This window comes from Sturnira hondurensis, unplaced genomic scaffold (assembly GCF_014824575.4).
Source record: "Sturnira hondurensis isolate 20B ecotype Veracruz unplaced genomic scaffold, ASM1482457v3 Scaffold0022017, whole genome shotgun sequence".
NCBI classification, from domain to species: domain Eukaryota; kingdom Metazoa; phylum Chordata; class Mammalia; order Chiroptera; family Phyllostomidae; genus Sturnira; species Sturnira hondurensis.
In genome coordinates this window covers 8,948,645-8,968,207 of record NW_028094648.1, presented here as the reverse complement: position 1 = coordinate 8,968,207, position 19,563 = coordinate 8,948,645, and the positions used below count along the sequence as shown (strand labels likewise).

Here is a 19,563-nt window from a genome sequence, read left to right as displayed (position 1 = left end):
CCTTTCTCCCCCTCAAGAACACTACCATGTTAACCAGACAAACAGGCAACAGTTATTTAAATGCCCCCTTGTTCTTGCTTAGATGTTGGTGTCGGCCAGAAGCCCATGTCTAACTCTTAGAACTGTTCTCTAAACCTGAAGAATATGATATAATATATAGGAGAGTGCAACCAACTGGATTTGACCATTGGAGTCTAACACTGGTGTCCAACCAGTAGATAAGGGACACGTCCAGGGTGTCACTGCAGTTAAGTTTGGAGCAGCAAATTCTTGATGAAACAACTTAGGCTGGCCTCAGATTCTTCCAGGGACTAAAACATATAGAGAGAGTATAAATATATATATGAATACAAATATATGTGAATATGAATAGGTGTATATAAATATAATACACATATATGAGGTATGAATATAAATATATAAAAATATATTTATATATTATTTTATATATAATATAAAAGATAATATTATATAATAATTATAATAATTATAATAATATTATATAATATTATATATAATATAAAAGAATATATGTGTGTGTGTAAGTATATACTTTTCCTCTATAGTATGTGTTTTTAATCATAATCCAAAGACCCCTACAGGCCCACACATAGAATTTTTGTCTGTGAAAAACCTGGATGAGAAATAAATAGCATCTTTATTTCCATTAGCCTCTAACTGAAATTTAGCATACTTACATTATCAATGTAGGCAACAAACAGAAAAACAAGTTAGAAATCATGAATATTTTCATAGCAGCATGGAGTTATTGCAAACATTTCAAAGTATTCTTTATGCTCATTGATTTTATAAAACTGCAGTTATTAACTATTAGATATACTTCTATATCATGTATTATGCTATCATAATTTATATTTCTAACATTTTCATAACAAAATTGTAATAAAATTGCCTTCCTTTGTGATTCTGTGTTATTTGTTTTAAGCACCGAAACATCATTCTGAGAAGACACCCATAGGCTTCACAAGTTCTTCTGTGTTTGGGGAGCTGGTGCTACCACGTGCCCCAGGTGAGCGAGCTGGTTACCATTTTTCTCTATTTGAACTGCCACAAAGTATATGCCACCATATACTTTGTTCTGTAACTGAGAAGAGTGTCTACTGAGTCTGTTTCTGTTCCTCTCTTTTAAAAAATATTTATCCATTTTAGAGACAGAGAGGAAGAGAAACATCGATTTATTGAACTCACAACCTTGGCATATCAGGACAATGCTCTAACCAACTGAGCTACCTAGCCAGGGGCCCCTGTTCCTTTCTTGATGGCTGGCAAATGCCTGTTGAAATAACTTTGTAAGCCCAAGATGGAGCCACTCCGGCCCAGGGTGTCAGGTCAGCAAACCTAGACTTAGGTGGCTTTTCTGCCCCTGTAAGTGCTCTGCTCAGCCAGAAATGCACCCTCTCTAGTCAGCCAGTCTCCAAATGCCAAGTATACTACGTCCTGCCCTTCTTACCCCAAAGAAGGTTGACTACATGGCCCCAGCCAATCAGGTATTTTCTACTTTCTCTTCCTTATTCCTTATCTTATAAAAGCTTTCTCTCTTCCATCCCATCTTGTAATCCTAAAGGAGACTGTGCACTTCATGAAATGTTAACGCTTTTATCACCTTAATTGTCTTTAATCACTTTTAATAATTATTTTATTGTTGTTCAGTTACAGCTGTCTGCATTTACCCTCACTACTCTCCACCCCATCCTAGCCACACTCACCTCCCTCCCTTGCTTTCACCCCCTTGGTTTTGTCCATGTGTCCTTTATAATTGTTCCTGACAACACTTTCCCCCTTCCCCCACTATCCCCTCCCAACTTTCCTCTGGTTACTGTCAGATTGTTCTTAATTTCAATGTCTCTAGTTATATTTTGCTTGTTTTTTTCTTTTGTTGATTAAATTCCAGTTAAAGGTGAGATTATGTCATATTTGTCCCTCACTGCCTGGCTTATTTCACTTAGCATAATGCTCTCCAGTTCCATCCATGCTGTCAAAAAGGGTAGGAGCTCATTCTTTCTCTCTGCTGCATAGTATTCCATTATGGCTTTTTTTTTTTTGGATCCATTCATTTACGGATGGAAACTTAGGTTGCTTCCAGCACTTAGCTATCGTAAATTGTGCTGCTATGAACACTGAGGTGTATATGTTCTTTTGGATTGGTGTTTCATTGTTGCTGAACTACACTGCTTAACTGTTAAAAAATGACTAAAGATCTCAGAGGTCAGGCTTAAGCTCTTTAATCATTTTTTTAGCAGTTAAGCAGTATAGCTTAGCAGCAATGTAACTATAAATTAAAACTCCAATACAGGTCCCCCAAATCATATAGTACTTGTTATAAGATGGTGATCCAGGTGATTGAGAGTAAGCTTACGTTATTTCTTATTTTCACAAAAACAAAACATAAAATAAAGAAATTTCTACAGAGAAGTCTTGAATCCTTCAGAGTACTCCTGAGGTCCCTCAGACCCAGATAGAGAAACACTGTCCAACAACGTAACACAGGAATGACAAGGATACAAGTCTAAACGGCATTGAAGCCGCTCGCCCACACACATTCACACACATCAGCAGATTCCCACTCCAAACGGCACAATAATCTCCAGGAAGGAACCTACAGAGGTGGGTACATGACTCTGAGGGCAGTAGAACTGCTACTGAAAAACGTTATAAAAACATTCAGGGTTCCATTCTTAGTAGGGTTAGAAAATATTAGGAAAAAAGGAGAGGAAACTTCCTTGATTTCAAATGTCCAGTTACACTGCCTCTCCCCAGCTCTGCCTTGGAGAGTAGCCTGAAGAATAGTAACCCAGGCAAACTGATACTTGCTCTGATCCTCTTGGCTTCACATTCATGCAGAGCTCACTTTAAAGCTCACAGAAATGCCAGGTTAAAAACAGAAAGTGAGGAAGAAAGAATAACCTTAAGGTTTTATTATTATTTTTTATTGTTGTTCAAGAACAGTTGTCTCCATTTCCCTGTCACCACTTCCTCCCACCCCACACACCCCACTTCCCACCCTCAATCCTTGGTGCATAAGCTTCTACATTTCATAAGTTTGGGGTACTTGTGTAGAGCATTTTGGTACAGAGTGATCAGTGTTAATAAATCACTACTATTTAGACAGCTTCACAGCCATGATCCAAAACATTTTACCCTCAGAAGAGAAAACGTGTAGTTCACTGAGAAAAAAACAAACACTAAAAATTAAATATAAGGTAAATACCCATTATTGACAGAATAACTAAAATAAATTATTATATAATGACAACACAGAATACTGTTCAGTCATTGTAACAATGACTTAGAGATATTTACATAAAATATTCCTGAACAAGAAAAACATTACATAGAAAAGTATATGTAATCAATGCCATCCCACTTTTTGAAAACAATGACAAAAGCACCTGTTCATGCATGTTATTTTGCATGCATGCATGTGTATATATGTTCATATGTAATATATAATAGTATGAGCATAGAGGAAATTACAAAATCATACACACTAGGTTGTTAGCACTGGGTTAACTGTGGATAAGGATAGAATAATATGATGCAAAAAGAAGGAGAAGGAATAAAGCAATTTACACAAAAAAGGGGGGAAAGCCATTTAAACTTATGTATGTAATATAATCATATTTATGCATTAAAAAAAGAAAAACATCAATTCCCAATGTTGGAGGAAATACAAAATATTGGAGGGTAAGATCCACTGAACTCTGTTCTTCCATAAAAGCAGGAAAAAATGATCAAAATCAAATCTTCCAAAACTTCGGGATTTAACCAAAAGCTTGCATTTTTCATTATTCAAGAAAATTGTCTGTATCACAGTAAGAACTATGAGCTTTGTGGCATTTTAACTTGCCTTTTAGCTTCACCCTCTCCTCAGTTCTGTAATAGCCTTGAAAAAGCAATGGCAACCAGGGTAACTATGAAAACTGACAATTTAGGAGGCAATGGAGAGGGTAGAATGGGTTTGAAGTTCCCCCAAAAGCCATCCCCAGAGAACTGTCGCCATTCCATCTACCTGGAAGCTCCCTGGGAAGGATCCATTCTCAGAGCTGGTCTTTGTCTGACCTGATTCAGAGCTTCTTGAGTCTATACAAACAGCTCCAGCCCCAAGGTGCTTGTCAAACACAATCTGTGGCAATTGTTTAACATCACAACCACCCAAGGCAAGAATACCTGTTGGAAATAAGAGCCTGACAAAAGCCTTAAGAGGGAAAACTAGGAAACGTCCAAAGGGGCCTTTGGAAAGCTTTGGAATATGCCTGGGCATCTTAGATGGGCAGGTATGGTGCAAGGCTATGCCCACATCCAAAAAAGGTATGAGAGGCCAGTCAAAAAACCCTCACATTTATTGTATGATGCCCCTTATATGGAATGTTCAGGCAAATCCATAGAAACAAAAAGTAGATTAGTTTTAGACAGAGGCTGCAGGAAATAAAAAATAAAGAGTAATAAATATGGCATTTCTTCACCGATAAAAAATGTTCTAAAATTAGATAAGAGTGACAGTTTTACAATTCTTTGAATATATTTTTAAATACTTAATAGTACATATTACACGAGTGAATTTTATGGAATGTTGACTTTACTTCAAAAAAAACATTTNAGGTATGGTGCAAGGCTATGCCCACATCCAAAAAAGGTATGAGAGGCCAGTCAAAAAACCCTCACATTTATTGTATGATGCCCCTTATATGGAATGTTCAGGCAAATCCATAGAAACAAAAAGTAGATTAGTTTTAGACAGAGGCTGCAGGAAATAAAAAATAAAGAGTAATAAATATGGCATTTCTTCACCGATAAAAAATGTTCTAAAATTAGATAAGAGTGACAGTTGTACAATTCTTTGAATATATTTTTAAATACTTAATAGTACATATTACACAAGTGAATTTTATGGAATGTTGACTTTCCTTCAAAAAAACACTTTTGTAAGTAAATGGAAGGTGCAATGTGTTTTCATCTGAGTTAGTAACCAGACTTAGGGGCTGGTTACCGAAAACAGAACACTTCAACCTTTCAGCACCTTAACCCACTCTCATTACTTTAATTTTTGATCAACTTCTCGGTTATTCTATCATGCGACATATCATTTTAACCTCAAAGCTCTAGGTTGGCCAAAGAGTTTTTCTCTTTCCTTAAAATTCAATTTGTTTAAATATATATAAAAGATATAAGAAATAAAAATGAAAATAAAAACCCGAATACAGAAAGCAACCTAGAAAAATCCCTTGCTGAAATATAGCATGAAATCGAACTATGGACCTTTTCCCTTTTCATTTTACAACTGGTTTTCAAAACGCAACTAAAGAAACTCCAGAAATAACAGATGCCACATCCAGCCTCGCTCACATTCACAAAGCCCAGCTCGGCCGCGCAGTGTAACACGGGGCGGCGCTCTGGTTAAAAGTTTACGAACTGTATAATCCTACGCTATGGCATAATACTAAAGACCGCCCCCCCCACCCCCCACCCCCCCCACCCCACCCCCACCCCCCGGAGGAAATGTCTTAAGGAAAATCTATTTCCTGGTACTTTTTGCCTGGGGTTCTCCCCTCAGTTTTCTATCCAGGATATTTGGGTAGGACGGAATGTCTGGCTACTGTATTTTTGGACTAAAGTGGACTTAAATAGCTTTTACATATGCCTGGAATTTAAAATGACATTTTCATTAGAGAATAATTGAAAACAGAGACAAGGCAAATTCTCTGCCAGGTGTTAGAACGGATACAAGTCATTAAATGATGCTTTAAATAAAATTGGTTAAATAAATATCAAGTGCAGAAGTGTGATTAGGCATTACTAACCAAAGCGATAATCAGAGACTAAAATTCTGAAACGATTGTAGTTTATTTATTTACTCACTCAACAATTATTTTACTGATCATGGCCTATGAGGCAGTAAACAAAACAGACCACTCTTCTGCTCTCTCAGACCTTAAAATTTGGACAGTAATGCTCCTGCTACCGCAAAGAAAGAAATAAAATTAAACGAGGAAGCATGATGTACTTGAAAGAGCACTGGCCTAGAAGTGTCACGATCTGAATCTCAATTCCTGTCTAATGATTACTAGACAAGTGATGTTGGATCTGTCAGCCTAATTTCCCCAGGACCCAATTTTGTATCTTGAAAAAAATGGTATGTACTGCTTGTGCAGGGTACCTCACCAGTTAATTTTACGAACCAAAGGTAAAATATTCAAACATGCTGTTAAAACTACCAAAAGCTCTGTAAGAATAGGCTAGCCACGTTACCAAAGTGTATGAAAAACTATCAAATCCTTTACAACAAACAAGTTTGGTTAATACAGACAATCTATCGAGGGTCTATGTGGTCAGCCAATGTAGCTCGATGCTGACAGTCAAGCACATGAACGACGCGGAATGACACGGATTCCAAAGTCTCAGCCTTTCTCCAGGCACTCATTCTAATTTCACCTGGATTTCCTTTACATGTCAAATTACATTCACATTCTCAAACAAGGCTCCAGCCATAGGAAGAAAAAAATGAGTCCAACAGACTTCCATCAGACTTCCAAACTGAGCAACAAGTACCATATGTTTCTTCACTCTTCACAGTATGTGTTTGTCACCTCCACTTGAATCTTGACAAATAATGGAACTTTCAAAATCGAGACACATCCACTTAGTAAAAGAAAATAACAATGGCTGTAATTGCAACCACATTAACTGGACTGAGTTTCTGCTTAAATTACTTTTGCACTTCTGATGGAAAAATACTGTCCTTAAGAATAATGAGCTGCTGAAGTCACGACCAAAATATTAAAAACCTCAAAATTAAACTCAGGAAGAAAATAAATTTTACTTGGCATAATTCGGGTTTGCAGTCTTACTGTCAGGTAAAGAACACAAACCCATGTGAATCACTGGGGAACACCAAGCCTAAGACACAACTAACACCTCTTGGCGGTGTGTAAAACAGCCGAATCCAAACCGTCTGTCTCTTGGGGCTAGAGAAACAGAACAATCCTTTGCTTTTCTTCAGACACTGGCAAGCATGTACCGTGATAGCTGAGGCTCAACTTGATCCTTCCCTTCCTGACTCAGAATGAAAATAAATACTCTGTCCTAGACCTCAGATGTGATTTCCCTTTGTGGGTTTTCATGAAGAGGGAAGGACAAACAAGAAAATGATTGTGACCCTGGCTGGTGTGGCTCAGTGGACTGAGCACCAGCCTGTGAACCAAAAGGTCCCAGGTTTGAGTCCCAGTCAGGGCACATGCCTGGATTGTGGGCCAGGTCCCCCCACTTAGGGGCATGACAGAGGCAACCACACATGGATGTTTCTCTCCCTCTCTTTCTCCTTCCTTTCTCCTCTCTCTAAAAAATAAATAAATATAATATAAGGTAAGAAAATGATCACAGATGGTTGGGCTTGGTAAAATTGTCAATCACATAACTTTGTTTTAGGAAAGAAGTAGAAAAGAAGAATCAAGACAATGGCAGAAAAGTTCTGACTATGCTTTATCAGTTCTGGTTATGTTTAACCAGTGCTAACTCAGAGCTGAAGCTCTTTGGCATTTTCCACACAAATCCACTCCCTTCAATGCCCTGGAAGCTTAGTAACTGTACCAAAAACTCTGAGGGGTATCAGGGAATAGAGTCATGTTCCAGAACATATTGTCCACCACCATCTAACTGACCCAGTATTCACACTTTCTGTCTTTTCTCTCTTCCAGCTCTTTCATGGGAATAAGTGACAAATCTCTCCATGTATCCTTGCATAGAAGTTTCACACATGCCATTTTCCTCAAGGCACACCCAGTGTGAATACTGGGTCAGTCAGTCAGTTAGACTGACTTATCAGTCACCAACATATACAATAAATTGCACAGCCAATAAACAAGGGAGGAGAGTGAAGTAAGGGAATAAGAACTCATGGACAAGCCAAAAGCAAATGCAGGGACAGCTCCCGTTTAATCACTTGGCATTCTATTATAGAGCCAGGATCCCTTCTACAAGGCATCAATGACAAAGTAAGTAACTTAATTTACATATAATTTAACCAGCTCAGAGTAAGTAACTTAAAATGTCAAAACAGAAACAAACTTTCAGAGGTAAACCACCACAAACTCAGTGCCATGACACTGGGGCAAACAGCAGAAATTCCTCTGCCTCAGAAACGTTGAATGACACTGACACACCTTCATGACTCACTCAGGTCCCTATCTACCTGCACCGTGGAGCTGAGGGCACTTTGAGTTCGTGAATGGGGCATCCGCTAGGCTCAAGGGGCAGTGAGTGGAGCTTTGCCTGTATGACCAGTAAGTGTCTGTGAATTAAGAGCATCTGTTGCCACACATAAAAATTTACCTGTGGGTTCCACAGACAGTAAAGGGTATGTGCAGTCAACACCTGCAGACTTACTTGTTTTCCTGTGACCTTGATCTCCTGGATGAGAAGTATCTGTGGTCCAGGCTGGAATGTGTTGGTTGGGGTGTGTAATAGATGTCACAGTGCTCTCGTGATAAATTGTATTTGCAGAAATAACATCAGGCACTTGAACTTCACCATCAGTGGCCATAGGTTCACTCCCATTTGATTTAAAATAGGCTTTTGGTAATGTTCCTGAAAGACAAAATATACATATATTTTTTTAAAACTTCCTAGAAGTATTCATTTTTTAAAAAAACATATTAAGAAAACTCCAGAGCTGCTTTCCCAAGCCTCATTCTATCCAGACAAACACAAAGGAAGATGATGGATAGCACAACTAATCAGTAGAGCTTCTCTTCTACGCAAATGACACAAACCTGTGGATAAAGTACTGCCTTCTCAGCGAGGTTTTCGGTGCCTAAAGAATGTAGGGCTATTCCGCCCATCCTGAGACTCACCACAGTTTAAAAAACAGGGTGAATGTCACAGTGTTTCCTTCCTGCCTTCTGTTTCTCAGTTTCACCCATTATTTTATGTGACTCAGCACCCAGGACACACACTCTCCACACCTCTGTCTGCCACCAAAGGACACGATCGTGCCTCCTTAGCTTCGTCTTATGTTTCTTCACATTTTGCAATAAATTTCAGTGTACTATGAGTAACAAAAAAAAATAGGTCTCCTATATTTACCAGTAATTACATCATAGAAAAAATATATTTAAAAAGTGAAACTCTAATCTCAACAACAAAAAAAAACTAAATTTTCTTCATTTTAACCAGAAGGTATGAAATATAGTTACAAGAAATAAGAAATAGTCACTAAATTACAATGATCAACCAGGCACCTTCCCAAGGTAGTCATTCACTGGCACAATGAAGAGTCAAACCTGACTGTTGGGAACCACCTGGCTTTGACTTTAGGCAGAAACTTTTGAAAATTTTGAAAAAGATAATGTATTTTTAACTCAGCCAAAACAGACAACAGGCTGTTTCTGGAGGACAGCACTGTAGTTGAGTGTGCCACTAAAATAAATGCATGTGATATCGATCCATTATAGAAACACCCAAGGGAGATTTCTTTCTAAAAACATTTACAGTGAATGTGCTAATTGGTTCTCACTTTTCAAATAGTCCATGGACTATTAAAAATAAAAGAAATATAAATAAAATGTTTAATATCAGTCTATGGAAAAAATTTCTCTACATGTGCTTGACACTTGGAAAACATTAACTACAAATCAAAATAGAAAAGCAGCTGTTTTCTAGCCAACGAAGGTCAGCAGTTTCATCTGCCCAAGGATTCTAAATAAAACACTGGAGCGTGAAAGCTAAGTCGTGACCATGCGGTGCAGGTGGATCACTCTCCAAACTGTGTGATATGAGCCCATATCAAATGCCACAGGTGAAATGAGAGACCTCACGTAAATACTTTTAAAAATGAGGTAGAGTTTATTCTGAATCTAAATAAATATGAGATAGACTAGTTTACTATATGACATGCACTTTATTCATACAGACATGTTTATGAATAAATTAGATATAATGTTATTTTCATCCATTTGTTAGTTGCTCTCTTCTTTACTGGTTTGTCAGAAAAGGGATTTTTTTTCACAGAACATGCTGTTTCCATCAATGTGGCTGTAATGAATATACAAGGCCCATAAAGTTGATATACTTATCATTCCCTGTGAATCGTCACGGGACTCTGTCAACAGACTTTTAGCAAATGCCAATTCCTCATAGTTACGACCCTGAGTAACTCACTTAAAAGGAGATTTTTATTGTATAGAATATCCACAATTGTTCTTAACATTTTGTTTGTAGAGATTAGCCTTATTAATAATCTTTCCCTTATCTTTTTTACCTAACCACAGTGGTGAGTGGTAATAATATGTGGTTACTCTTAGGAGTCCTTTGAAACACCAACTTTCTTAGTTAACACTGACTTACATAACTTTCTGAACATAAATAAATAAAGGCAGTTTTCTTACTCTTAAAATCTATGAATAAAGCAGCTTCGCAGAAGAGAAAGATAATATATGATATATGATAGTGTTTATACCTAATGTTCCTAAAAAATGTTTTTGAGAGAGAGAGGAGTAAGAGAGACACATAGAGACAGAGAACAAGCTGTGTGTAAAAGCCTGAACTCACTAGACAATTTTTCCATCTCTGGAAACTGACCATCTCTCAACTCACAGTTAGTCATCTATTACGCATTTTTTTAAAGAGCACAAAAACTAGAACTCAGTAAGACTCCATACTCTCAAGTTATACCATGATGACCGATAAAAGTGCTGAGTTATTAGCCCAAAGTCCAGTGTTCATTCTTCAAAATTCCTATTTTTATAGTGCTGTGGCTAAAAGTACAGGTTCTACCCCTGGGCTTAAATCCCATCACTAGTACTTAGTGTCCCGAAAATTTGTGCAAACTCTCAACTGCCATAAAATAAGAAAAATAAAAATATCTCCCTTCATGGGGCTGGTCGTTAAAGTCAAATTGGTCAATGTATATAAACATTTGAAATAGTTCCTGGCACACAGTAAGTTCTCAATAACTATCAGTCTTTGCTATACAATGATAGTAATGAAAGTAAAACTGTCTCCCTTAGGGCTACTAAAGTACTTTTAAATAAATACCGATTTCATTTTACCAACAGAGCAAAATGGCTAAGAAAGTTTTCAAAAGTGAATCACCTAACCCGCTTGGGAAGTGAGACAGTGATGGTTCTCTCCTGCTAAGTTATGAGTCGAACCACATGATATCAAGGTTGTGTGGCTCACAGGGTTTCAGCTCTACTTCATGCTGTTGCAGAAACTGTCTACAATTCCAGTAACAATAGCCACGCGGCACCGGTCCCTACAAGGAGCGGACAGAGCACTGCGAGTGGCGACATCATGCTGCCCAGAGATGTCCACATCCTGCGAGTGTGTTTCCTCACACACCTTGCCTGGCAAACGGGATGTTGCAGATGGAATTGAAGGAATTTGAGGTAGAAAACTTATCTTGGATTATTTATTCAACCTCAGGGTGCTTATAAGCAGAAGAGGGAAGAGAGAGAGTGTGTGCCAGAGCCATTTAGTGTGAGAAAGATTTAATGGGCCATTGCTCACTTTGAAATTAGGAAGGAGCCACAAGCCAAGGCATATAGGAAGCCTCTAGAGCTAGAAACAGTAGGGAACAGAGGGTCTCCTAGAGCCCCGAGGAGGAACACAATACAACCAACATGTTAATTTGGGCCCAGGGAGACCTATTTTGGACTTCTGACTTCCATAATTCTAAGGTAATATATTTGTGTTGTTCAAAGCTACCGAGTTTGTGATAATTTGTTACAGCAGCAATAGGAAACGAATACTTTGCTAAGTATCCTCACAATAAGTTTCTACTGAGTTAGCTTTCCAAGAACACTGTGAAACAGATGCCGCGACTTCTTCCCAGAATTTCAGAGAGAAGGAAGCAAACTTATAGGAGTCCTTTAGCTTACCCAAGAATTGAGTTCAGACACAATACATACACACACACATACACCCACAGATACTTCTCATTTTGGATAAGGTACACAGGTTTAAAAAATCAAACAGCAGCCATGACTGGTGTGGCTCAGTTGGTTGGGCACTGTCCCGCAAAGTGAAAGGTCACTGGTTCAATTCTCAGTCAGGGCACATGCCTAGGTTGTGGGCCAGTCTCTGGTTGAGGTGCATGCCGGAGGCAACTGATTAATGTTTCTTTCCCTCTCTTTCTCCCTCCCTTCCCCTCTCTCTAAAAGATAAACAAATAAAATTTTTTAAAAGATTTTATTTATTTATTTATCTTTGGAAGGGAAGGAGAGAGGGACAGAAACATCAATGTATGGTTGCCTTTCATGCATCCCCTGCTGGGAGTTGGTTTGCAGGGAACTGGCCTGCAACCCAGGCATGTGCCCTGACTGGGAATCGAACTGCGATCCTCTGGTTCGCAGGCCTGTGCTCAATCCACTGAGCTACGCCAGCCAGGGCCAAATAAAATATTTTTTTAAAAAAATCTACCACCACATGCATGTAAACAAATTTATCTTCTGTGGGTTTGAAATCAATTCTTATCTCTATATCTCTAGCCTTGTGGTAACACATTTACTTCACATTTCCTGTGTGCCAGGAACTTTGTATTTACTCCATGCTGAGAACACAACATCCAGTGAGAAGTACTTGTCACCAGATGTTTACAGATTGAAGGAGACAGCCATGTGGTCTAAGAAAACAAACCGTGGTACAAGTGCTTTGAGAGTGATCTGCAAAGGACAATCTGGTGACAAAAAAATAGAGAAGTGGCTGTCATTCCATTTGGAAAAGTCAGGAAAGTTTTCTTAGAGGAGAAGGATCCTAGATGTGAATCTTAAACATGATTAGAGATTTTCTAAGTTTAAGCAAAGCATTTGTTGGAAAGAGAGAGGTGAGGTATGGTAATAAGAGGATGGAGAACTTTCTAGATAGAGAAAGGTGGAAACAATATGCAAAAATTGAACAGCAAGTGATTAAGCACAGCTAGCACACTGGGCACCGGCAGGAGAACAGGCAGAGAGGGCGGAAGCCAGGCTAGCGAGGGCAGTTCTTGTTGAAGGTTAGGAATTGACCTTGTGATGGCAAACTTCCAAAGCATCTCAAGTAGGGTGGAATGTTAGAAGGATCATGTCAAGTCTGGAGAATCATCAGAAGGCTACAGTGAGAGAAGAGTAAGGCCTGACCCAAGGCAAAAGCGGCGAGGATCAGGGGAACAATTGGGAGAAAGCTTTTCGAGACAAAATTGTGAGAACTTGAGGAAAGAGTCAGCAGTCCCTTCAAGGTTTCAGGTTTGAATTACTGGGTAAATGAAGGTACCCCCCAAATAAGATAGAGGTGGTAGTCATTAGTGCTCTTCACCAAATATGTTCAATTCTCTCCTATTCCAATAGGACACATGCTTGGGTCACATTCTCCGGCCTCATTGTCTCATCTCCTGACATCTTTGATGTTGATCAAAGGGTACAAACTTCCAGTTACAAGATGAGCATGTTTGGGGATCTAAGGTATAGTAAGGTAATTATAGATAGATAATAAAAAAATAATAATAACAATACATTTTTTAAAAAGAAAGACCTTCCAATGCTCTTTCTCTCTCTCTGTAGCACAACCACAAATGTTCACCATCAATTCACTCCCTGGATGAGCTCGGTGAGCAAGGCACATCCTCCCCCACCCTCCACCATCTTGCAAAGGGCATGTGGCATGAGTGCAAAATTGACCTTTGTTGTATTCACATCACTAGGGTTTGGGGATTATTTTTTGTTACACAGTGTAGCATATCCTATCCTGACTGATACAATAGATAATGGAGAATGAAAACTAGAATTTGTAGGAGCTTAGTGTTTTTAGTGTTATAGGTACATTGAGTATAAAATACCTGGGAAACTTTCCAGGGGAAAAGTCTAAACTGGGCACAATACAAACATTTGCTCCAGGAGGCCTTACTGGACTCCCCCACAAACTTGTGTCTTGGTGTTCCCACAGACACACTGCTTATATCACACAAGAGGAACTGTCTATTTTCTTGTCTGCCTCTTTGAAGGTAGAAGGTTTATCACACATGTCTGCATCTCAAGCCCCCAGCAGAATGCTGGGTCCCAGGGTAGGCCTCAATACTACTTGTTGAGGAATAATACTTGAGTATGAATGATGAAGGAAGTCAGGGGGGTGGATGACATCACCAAGAGAGACAGAAGTGTAAAGTGAGAAGAGTGATTTGGACAGACACCTTAATATTTAATGGATGAGTAGAAATATGAGCTCAAGCAAATGGAGAAAGAGCAGAGAGATGGAAAGTCAGAAGTGATCATCTGTATGCAAAGCAGAAGAGCATTTCAAGAAAAAAGATCCTCCCAAATAGTAAAGACTGAGCAAGACCATATCTGCATGTCACACCTGAAAGGAAGAAAGTATTGCTGGCACCAGTCAGCAGTGAGCACGCTCATTCTGAACTGATGTGAGCCCACATGAAAGAAAGCACAAGGGTCTTCATTTTAAAGTCCTGTGCAACACACATTGGTTTCAGATGCTGCACATTGGATAAAAAAAACATTGGTGGCTTTGGTAAGGCCAAATTTACCAGCAGGAAAAGAAGAAAAAGAGGGGGAGATCAGATTGCAGTGAGGTGTCTGCATGAAAGTGTAGAAACCACCTGAGGATCTGGTGAGAATGCCAATTCAGTACGTACAGGGTGGGACCCACGATTCCCGATTCTGCATTTCACACAGACCCCCAAGGGGTGCTTGGCACGGCTGGTCCATGGACCACACTTTGAATGCAAGGCCTTTAACTACCATCAGAAAAAGCCTTATACATTAGGTGTAACCTCAGGCCTGAGTAGCTAAAGAAAAAATGCCCTCGAGTTCGAGAAGCCTGTGATGTTAAGCCTGCACCAGAAGGGCAAGTGTTATTGAAGGAATTGGGAGATTTAAATGAGAAAGGTGGGGTCCAGCCATGAAGCATCATAAAATTTGTATGAAAGGGAATCAAGATGTGAGAGGTTTTCCATTTTAAAACAATACTCAAAATATAGCATTGTAAGACGTTAAGATTCCTATAATTCCAAATTCTTATAAAAGCCACAAGCTGCTAAGATAATCGCTAAGATAACTATTTTAGTTCAATGACCTCCAGACCATCTAGCATTTTTGAAGAAAGTCACTTTTGAAGAGCACAATTTCTCCTGAGTTAAAAAAAAATGGACTATTTACCATGTTTCCTATACTCTTTAGCACTACAATTTTTCTTTCTTCTTCATTGCATGACAAAAATGAAAAATTAACAGGCCACACATACACTTTTCATAAGAAAACTGGGATGGTCACCTTAGGCGATTCTTCATAAGTTTATGGCTAAAACAAAGAAAATTTATTTTCGACGTGGATGAGTGGAAGAGCCTTTGAAACCAAGTCGTCAGCAGCCTGGGGGGAAGAAGTTAGGCGCATTCTAATGAGATTTTCTGGACCATTCACTGTGGTGAAATTAAATTGAGATGAACAATAGTTTGCAAAAGTCCATGCAGACCGTCCCCCAAATACCACATTTGCAGGGCTCTTGTAATAACCCCCCACTTTTCTTCCTGCCACACACTGTACTCATGTCCACCCATCTCTACACCACTGCCAAAGGCGCCTTTTCTTTTAACTTTAATTTTTCAATCAGCTTCCTTTCAGCATTATTTTGTGTTGGTTCCAGGTGTACAGAGTAGTGGTTGGACAATCATACACTGCGTATTCTGCCTGATATTTCCAGTACCCACCTGACACCACACATCGTTCTTACATTACTATTGATTATATTTCTTATGCTGTACTTTGCCTCCTGGGGCTGTTTTGTAACTAGCAATTTGTGCTTCTCAATCCCTTCATCTCTTTGGGGAGGGAGGTCCCGGGATTGGAACAAAGGCCCCTGATGAGAGCCCCAACCACATCAATCACGTCACTCCCTTACTCCAACCCCCTCAGGATGGAGTTAACATTTAAAGGGCACTCCCTTAGGGAAGGCTTCCTCACCTCAAATCGGGTTCAGATGCTTGTCATAAACCCTCCTGGTAACTCTCTCTTCCCGCCCAGGAGTTACTGCTGTTGTAATTAATTGGCTGTGTGACTTGGGTTTAATGCCTTCCTCCCTCTCAGCACTGGGGAGTGTGTGAGGGCCGGCACTGTTGCAGCCGTGCCGGTGCCCAGAGCACCCTTCCTCACACCTAACAGGCACTCGACAAGCGTTTGTTAAAGGAATGAACGGTACCAGTTCTATCTGCTATTGTGTATGTTGTACACATGCTTCTCAGCATAGCAAAGGAATTTCACTTTAAATGTTGCTAACATAACATCACAGCATATAATATAAATATGAATATAATTTAGGGTAAGCATCAGTTCAATGTTTGATAACGTGCTCCAAGACAAAGCTGACCCCTCCAGTCATGTGATGGCCACACAACCGCTGCCCGTTTAATTCTTAGAAGCGAATAAAAGTCACGTGAAACTTGTCATCACATGGCAAACCCAATAGTCAGTCAACTTCACTCTGTTCTAGCTACTTCATCAGCAATTAGAATACACTGTGGTGAAGGCTTGGTTTCTGGGGTTATGGGGTTGTGGATTATAGGGTTATTAGGACAATGGATCATAGTAAAAAGGTTGCAATTCTTATGGAGAGAGTGAAAATAAGATGAACACATTTTACTCCATTTTAAGTAAAACAGAACTGTTTATTAAAATGGTTATTTGATTTAATAATATTTATAAGCAAAAACTAATTCTTTACCTTCATGACAAATTTTGTCATTTATAAAAATATTGACAAATGTCACTTCATTTGACTTCCATAACATTTCTGTGAAACAAATAAGAACTCTAGTCCCCGTTTCCTGGCGAGGTAAGGCGTGTTTCCCAGGAGTCACACCGCCACTAACCAGAAGGGTGAGCCGCTGAACCCGGCCCCCTGGTGGCAAGCGGCAGGTTCTTTCTCCGATGCCATATGGCCTCAGTATTGGGCTGTAACTTAAGAAATAAAAATCTAGGTATACTACTGTAGCTTTCTCACTCTTCAATTTTCCTTTCAATTTCTTCCAAAAACTTGAGTCCTTATTTTGGAATCCAAGCCTTTGAAATCATACAGACAGCTCACACTATCTGCTGATTTTAGAAACAGAAAACCAAACCCCTGTAGCTCCAACTTAGCTTACAGGGTTGAGGTGAGAAATAATTTGCTCTCTCTATAGCCTATTGCTGACATAACTACTCATAAAGTCCAACTCTTTTATGTTCAAAATCCTTTTATCATCTTGACCTTGTGCATGACAGAATCCCAAATGGGCAAAATTAAAGACCCGCAGTACATCTGTGTTTGTCAGCACAGAGCTTTCATTACCTTTTCCTAATCAATAACCCTCTGCTATCTCTTTGACTTTTGAAGCCAGAACCCCTTTTATACACAATTAACATTCCAGCTTCCCTTAGCGACCATCATGGACCCAGAAATAGCTGCACAAGTTTGAAAGAGCAGGGAATTAGACACTCCAACCAAACACAACACTTTAAAAAGTAAGCAGACTTTAACAAGGTTTTTTAAACAAAGATATAAAGTGATTCTATTGCTCATTACAACAACAAATCTATCAGTTATAAAATAGGAACTGTTTATTTGGGCAGATATTACTTCAATATATCTGCATCAAACCAACTGCCGCAGAAGTACAAAAAGAGTACTTTTGAAGAAGATGTCTGGAAAACTTCCACGTTCTAAAGGGTACCTGCGTATAAGCCAAAATAGCACTTAAAAATGGTTTCAGATTTTAACTTCTTCCAGTCAAGACAGCAAGTAGGAAACATGGTACCAGCGTACTCTCACGACCACGTCAAAATTACAACTAACCTGAAACTAATATGATATTGTACATCAACTGTAAATGGAAAATTCTTTTAAAATGTAATGGCTACAGATCTGTGCACCATACGTAGGTGGAAAAAATTCTTCCACCAGGTATAAACCCAAGACAAATGAAAACATGTCCACACAACAACTTGTACATGAATGTTCACAGCAACATGATTCAGAATAGCTAACAGAGAGAAATAACTCAAATGTCCGTCAACTGACAAATAGGCAAACAAAATGTGAGACGTCTACACAATGAAATATTATTTGGCCATGAAATGGAATGGAACACTAACCCATCCTACGACAGAGATGAGCCTTAAAAATGTTATGCCAAGTGAAAGAAGCCAGTCACATAAACCACACGTGGTCCTATGAAATGTCCAGAATAGGGAAATTTATAGAGACAGAAAGTGGGTTAGAGGCTGCTTAGTGCAGGGCAGAAGGGAAGGATGGGGGGACGATAGCTAACAAGCATAGAGTTCCTGTGATAACGAAAATACTCCCAAATTGACTTTGGTGACGCATTTATCTGTGAACACACTGAAAGTTATTGAATGGTATATGAATTCTATTGTAATAAAGCTGTACAAAATATTAAAAATGTAATAAATAAATAATAAGCCACTCACAGCGATGCTTCAATAACATCCTTCACGGGCCTCTAAGCACTGAGATACCTTAAAGTATGTTTTAAACTTACATTCAACCCTAAGAATGAAAGAAAATAGTCTTCAACGTGTGTGAGCCTCAGAGCATGGGAGTATGCGAATGAAGTTTTTTTTAAATGATGGGGGTATGACTGAAGGAGCTTCTACCAGGCAGACCTCACCAGAGGTAATGACTATAAACTCTGGATGACCTACAAAAAAGGAGCTAACACAGGGCATCAGAGAAGAAGCAAAAGAGAGGGGCTGAGTCTTGGAAGAAGAGAGTGGCAGAAGTGAGCTTCAGGGCTTTTTCCTGCCCTTTTCTAAGAGCAGGCCACAGATGGCACCAAGTAGGCAGGGCAGCTACTGCCCCGGCAGAAAACCTGCAGTCCTCCTGGGCAGAGACATTTCTTCCATCCCCCTCTGCCCTTAGCCCTCTGACCTCTGATGCACCTTTCCTCCCTTACCTTCGGTGAAACCCAGCATTTCCAGTTCCTTTCCTTCCTCTCTGACCTTTCTTCCCTCTCTGACCTTTCTTCCTGTACCTCTGCCTCCTTCCCATTTCTTTGTCTCCCCCTTAAATACTAGCCTTTTTGACTGCCCCAAAGCCCCTTATATACACCTCTACCATCAACATATGGTGTCTTATGCAACAATCATTTCTTCCTCTCAATTGTGAGCTCCTGAGAAAAAGGACTAATTGAAACATCTTGAGTTTTCAGGGATCTTCAAAATTTCTGCTACCTGGTAATCACTCCTTAAATATTTTAATTAGTTAGCCCTGGCTGGCATAGCCCAGTGGATTGAGCGTGGGCCTGCAAACCAAACAAGCACAGTTCAATTCCCAGTCTGGGCACATGCCTGGGTTGCAGGCCAGTTCCCAGCAGGGTACACATGAGAGGCAACCATACATTGATATTTTTCTCCCTCTCTCCTTCATTTCCCTATAAAGATAAATAAAATCTAAATATATGTATATATTAATATTAACAATAATATCTAGGAGAGTGATTATAGTGTTTAAAACTGCAGCTTTGCTTAAGATAGTCAATAGGTAACTTATTGAGCTGATATTTCAGGTTAA

The 19,563-nt window shown here is 39.3% G+C and overlaps 1 protein-coding gene across 2 annotated transcripts in view; it reads right to left on the bottom strand.

The window, feature by feature from the left end:
- CORIN (corin, serine peptidase) overlaps positions 1-19,563 on the bottom strand; it is a 193,788-nt gene that overhangs the window by 146,776 nt on the left and 27,449 nt on the right. For both annotated transcript variants that reach the window (XM_037034235.1, XM_037034236.1), the window contains exon 3: positions 8,401-8,601. In XM_037034235.1, coding sequence (XP_036890130.1) covers positions 8,401-8,601 — 201 coding nt within the window. The remainder of the gene's footprint in view (positions 1-8,400; positions 8,602-19,563) is intronic.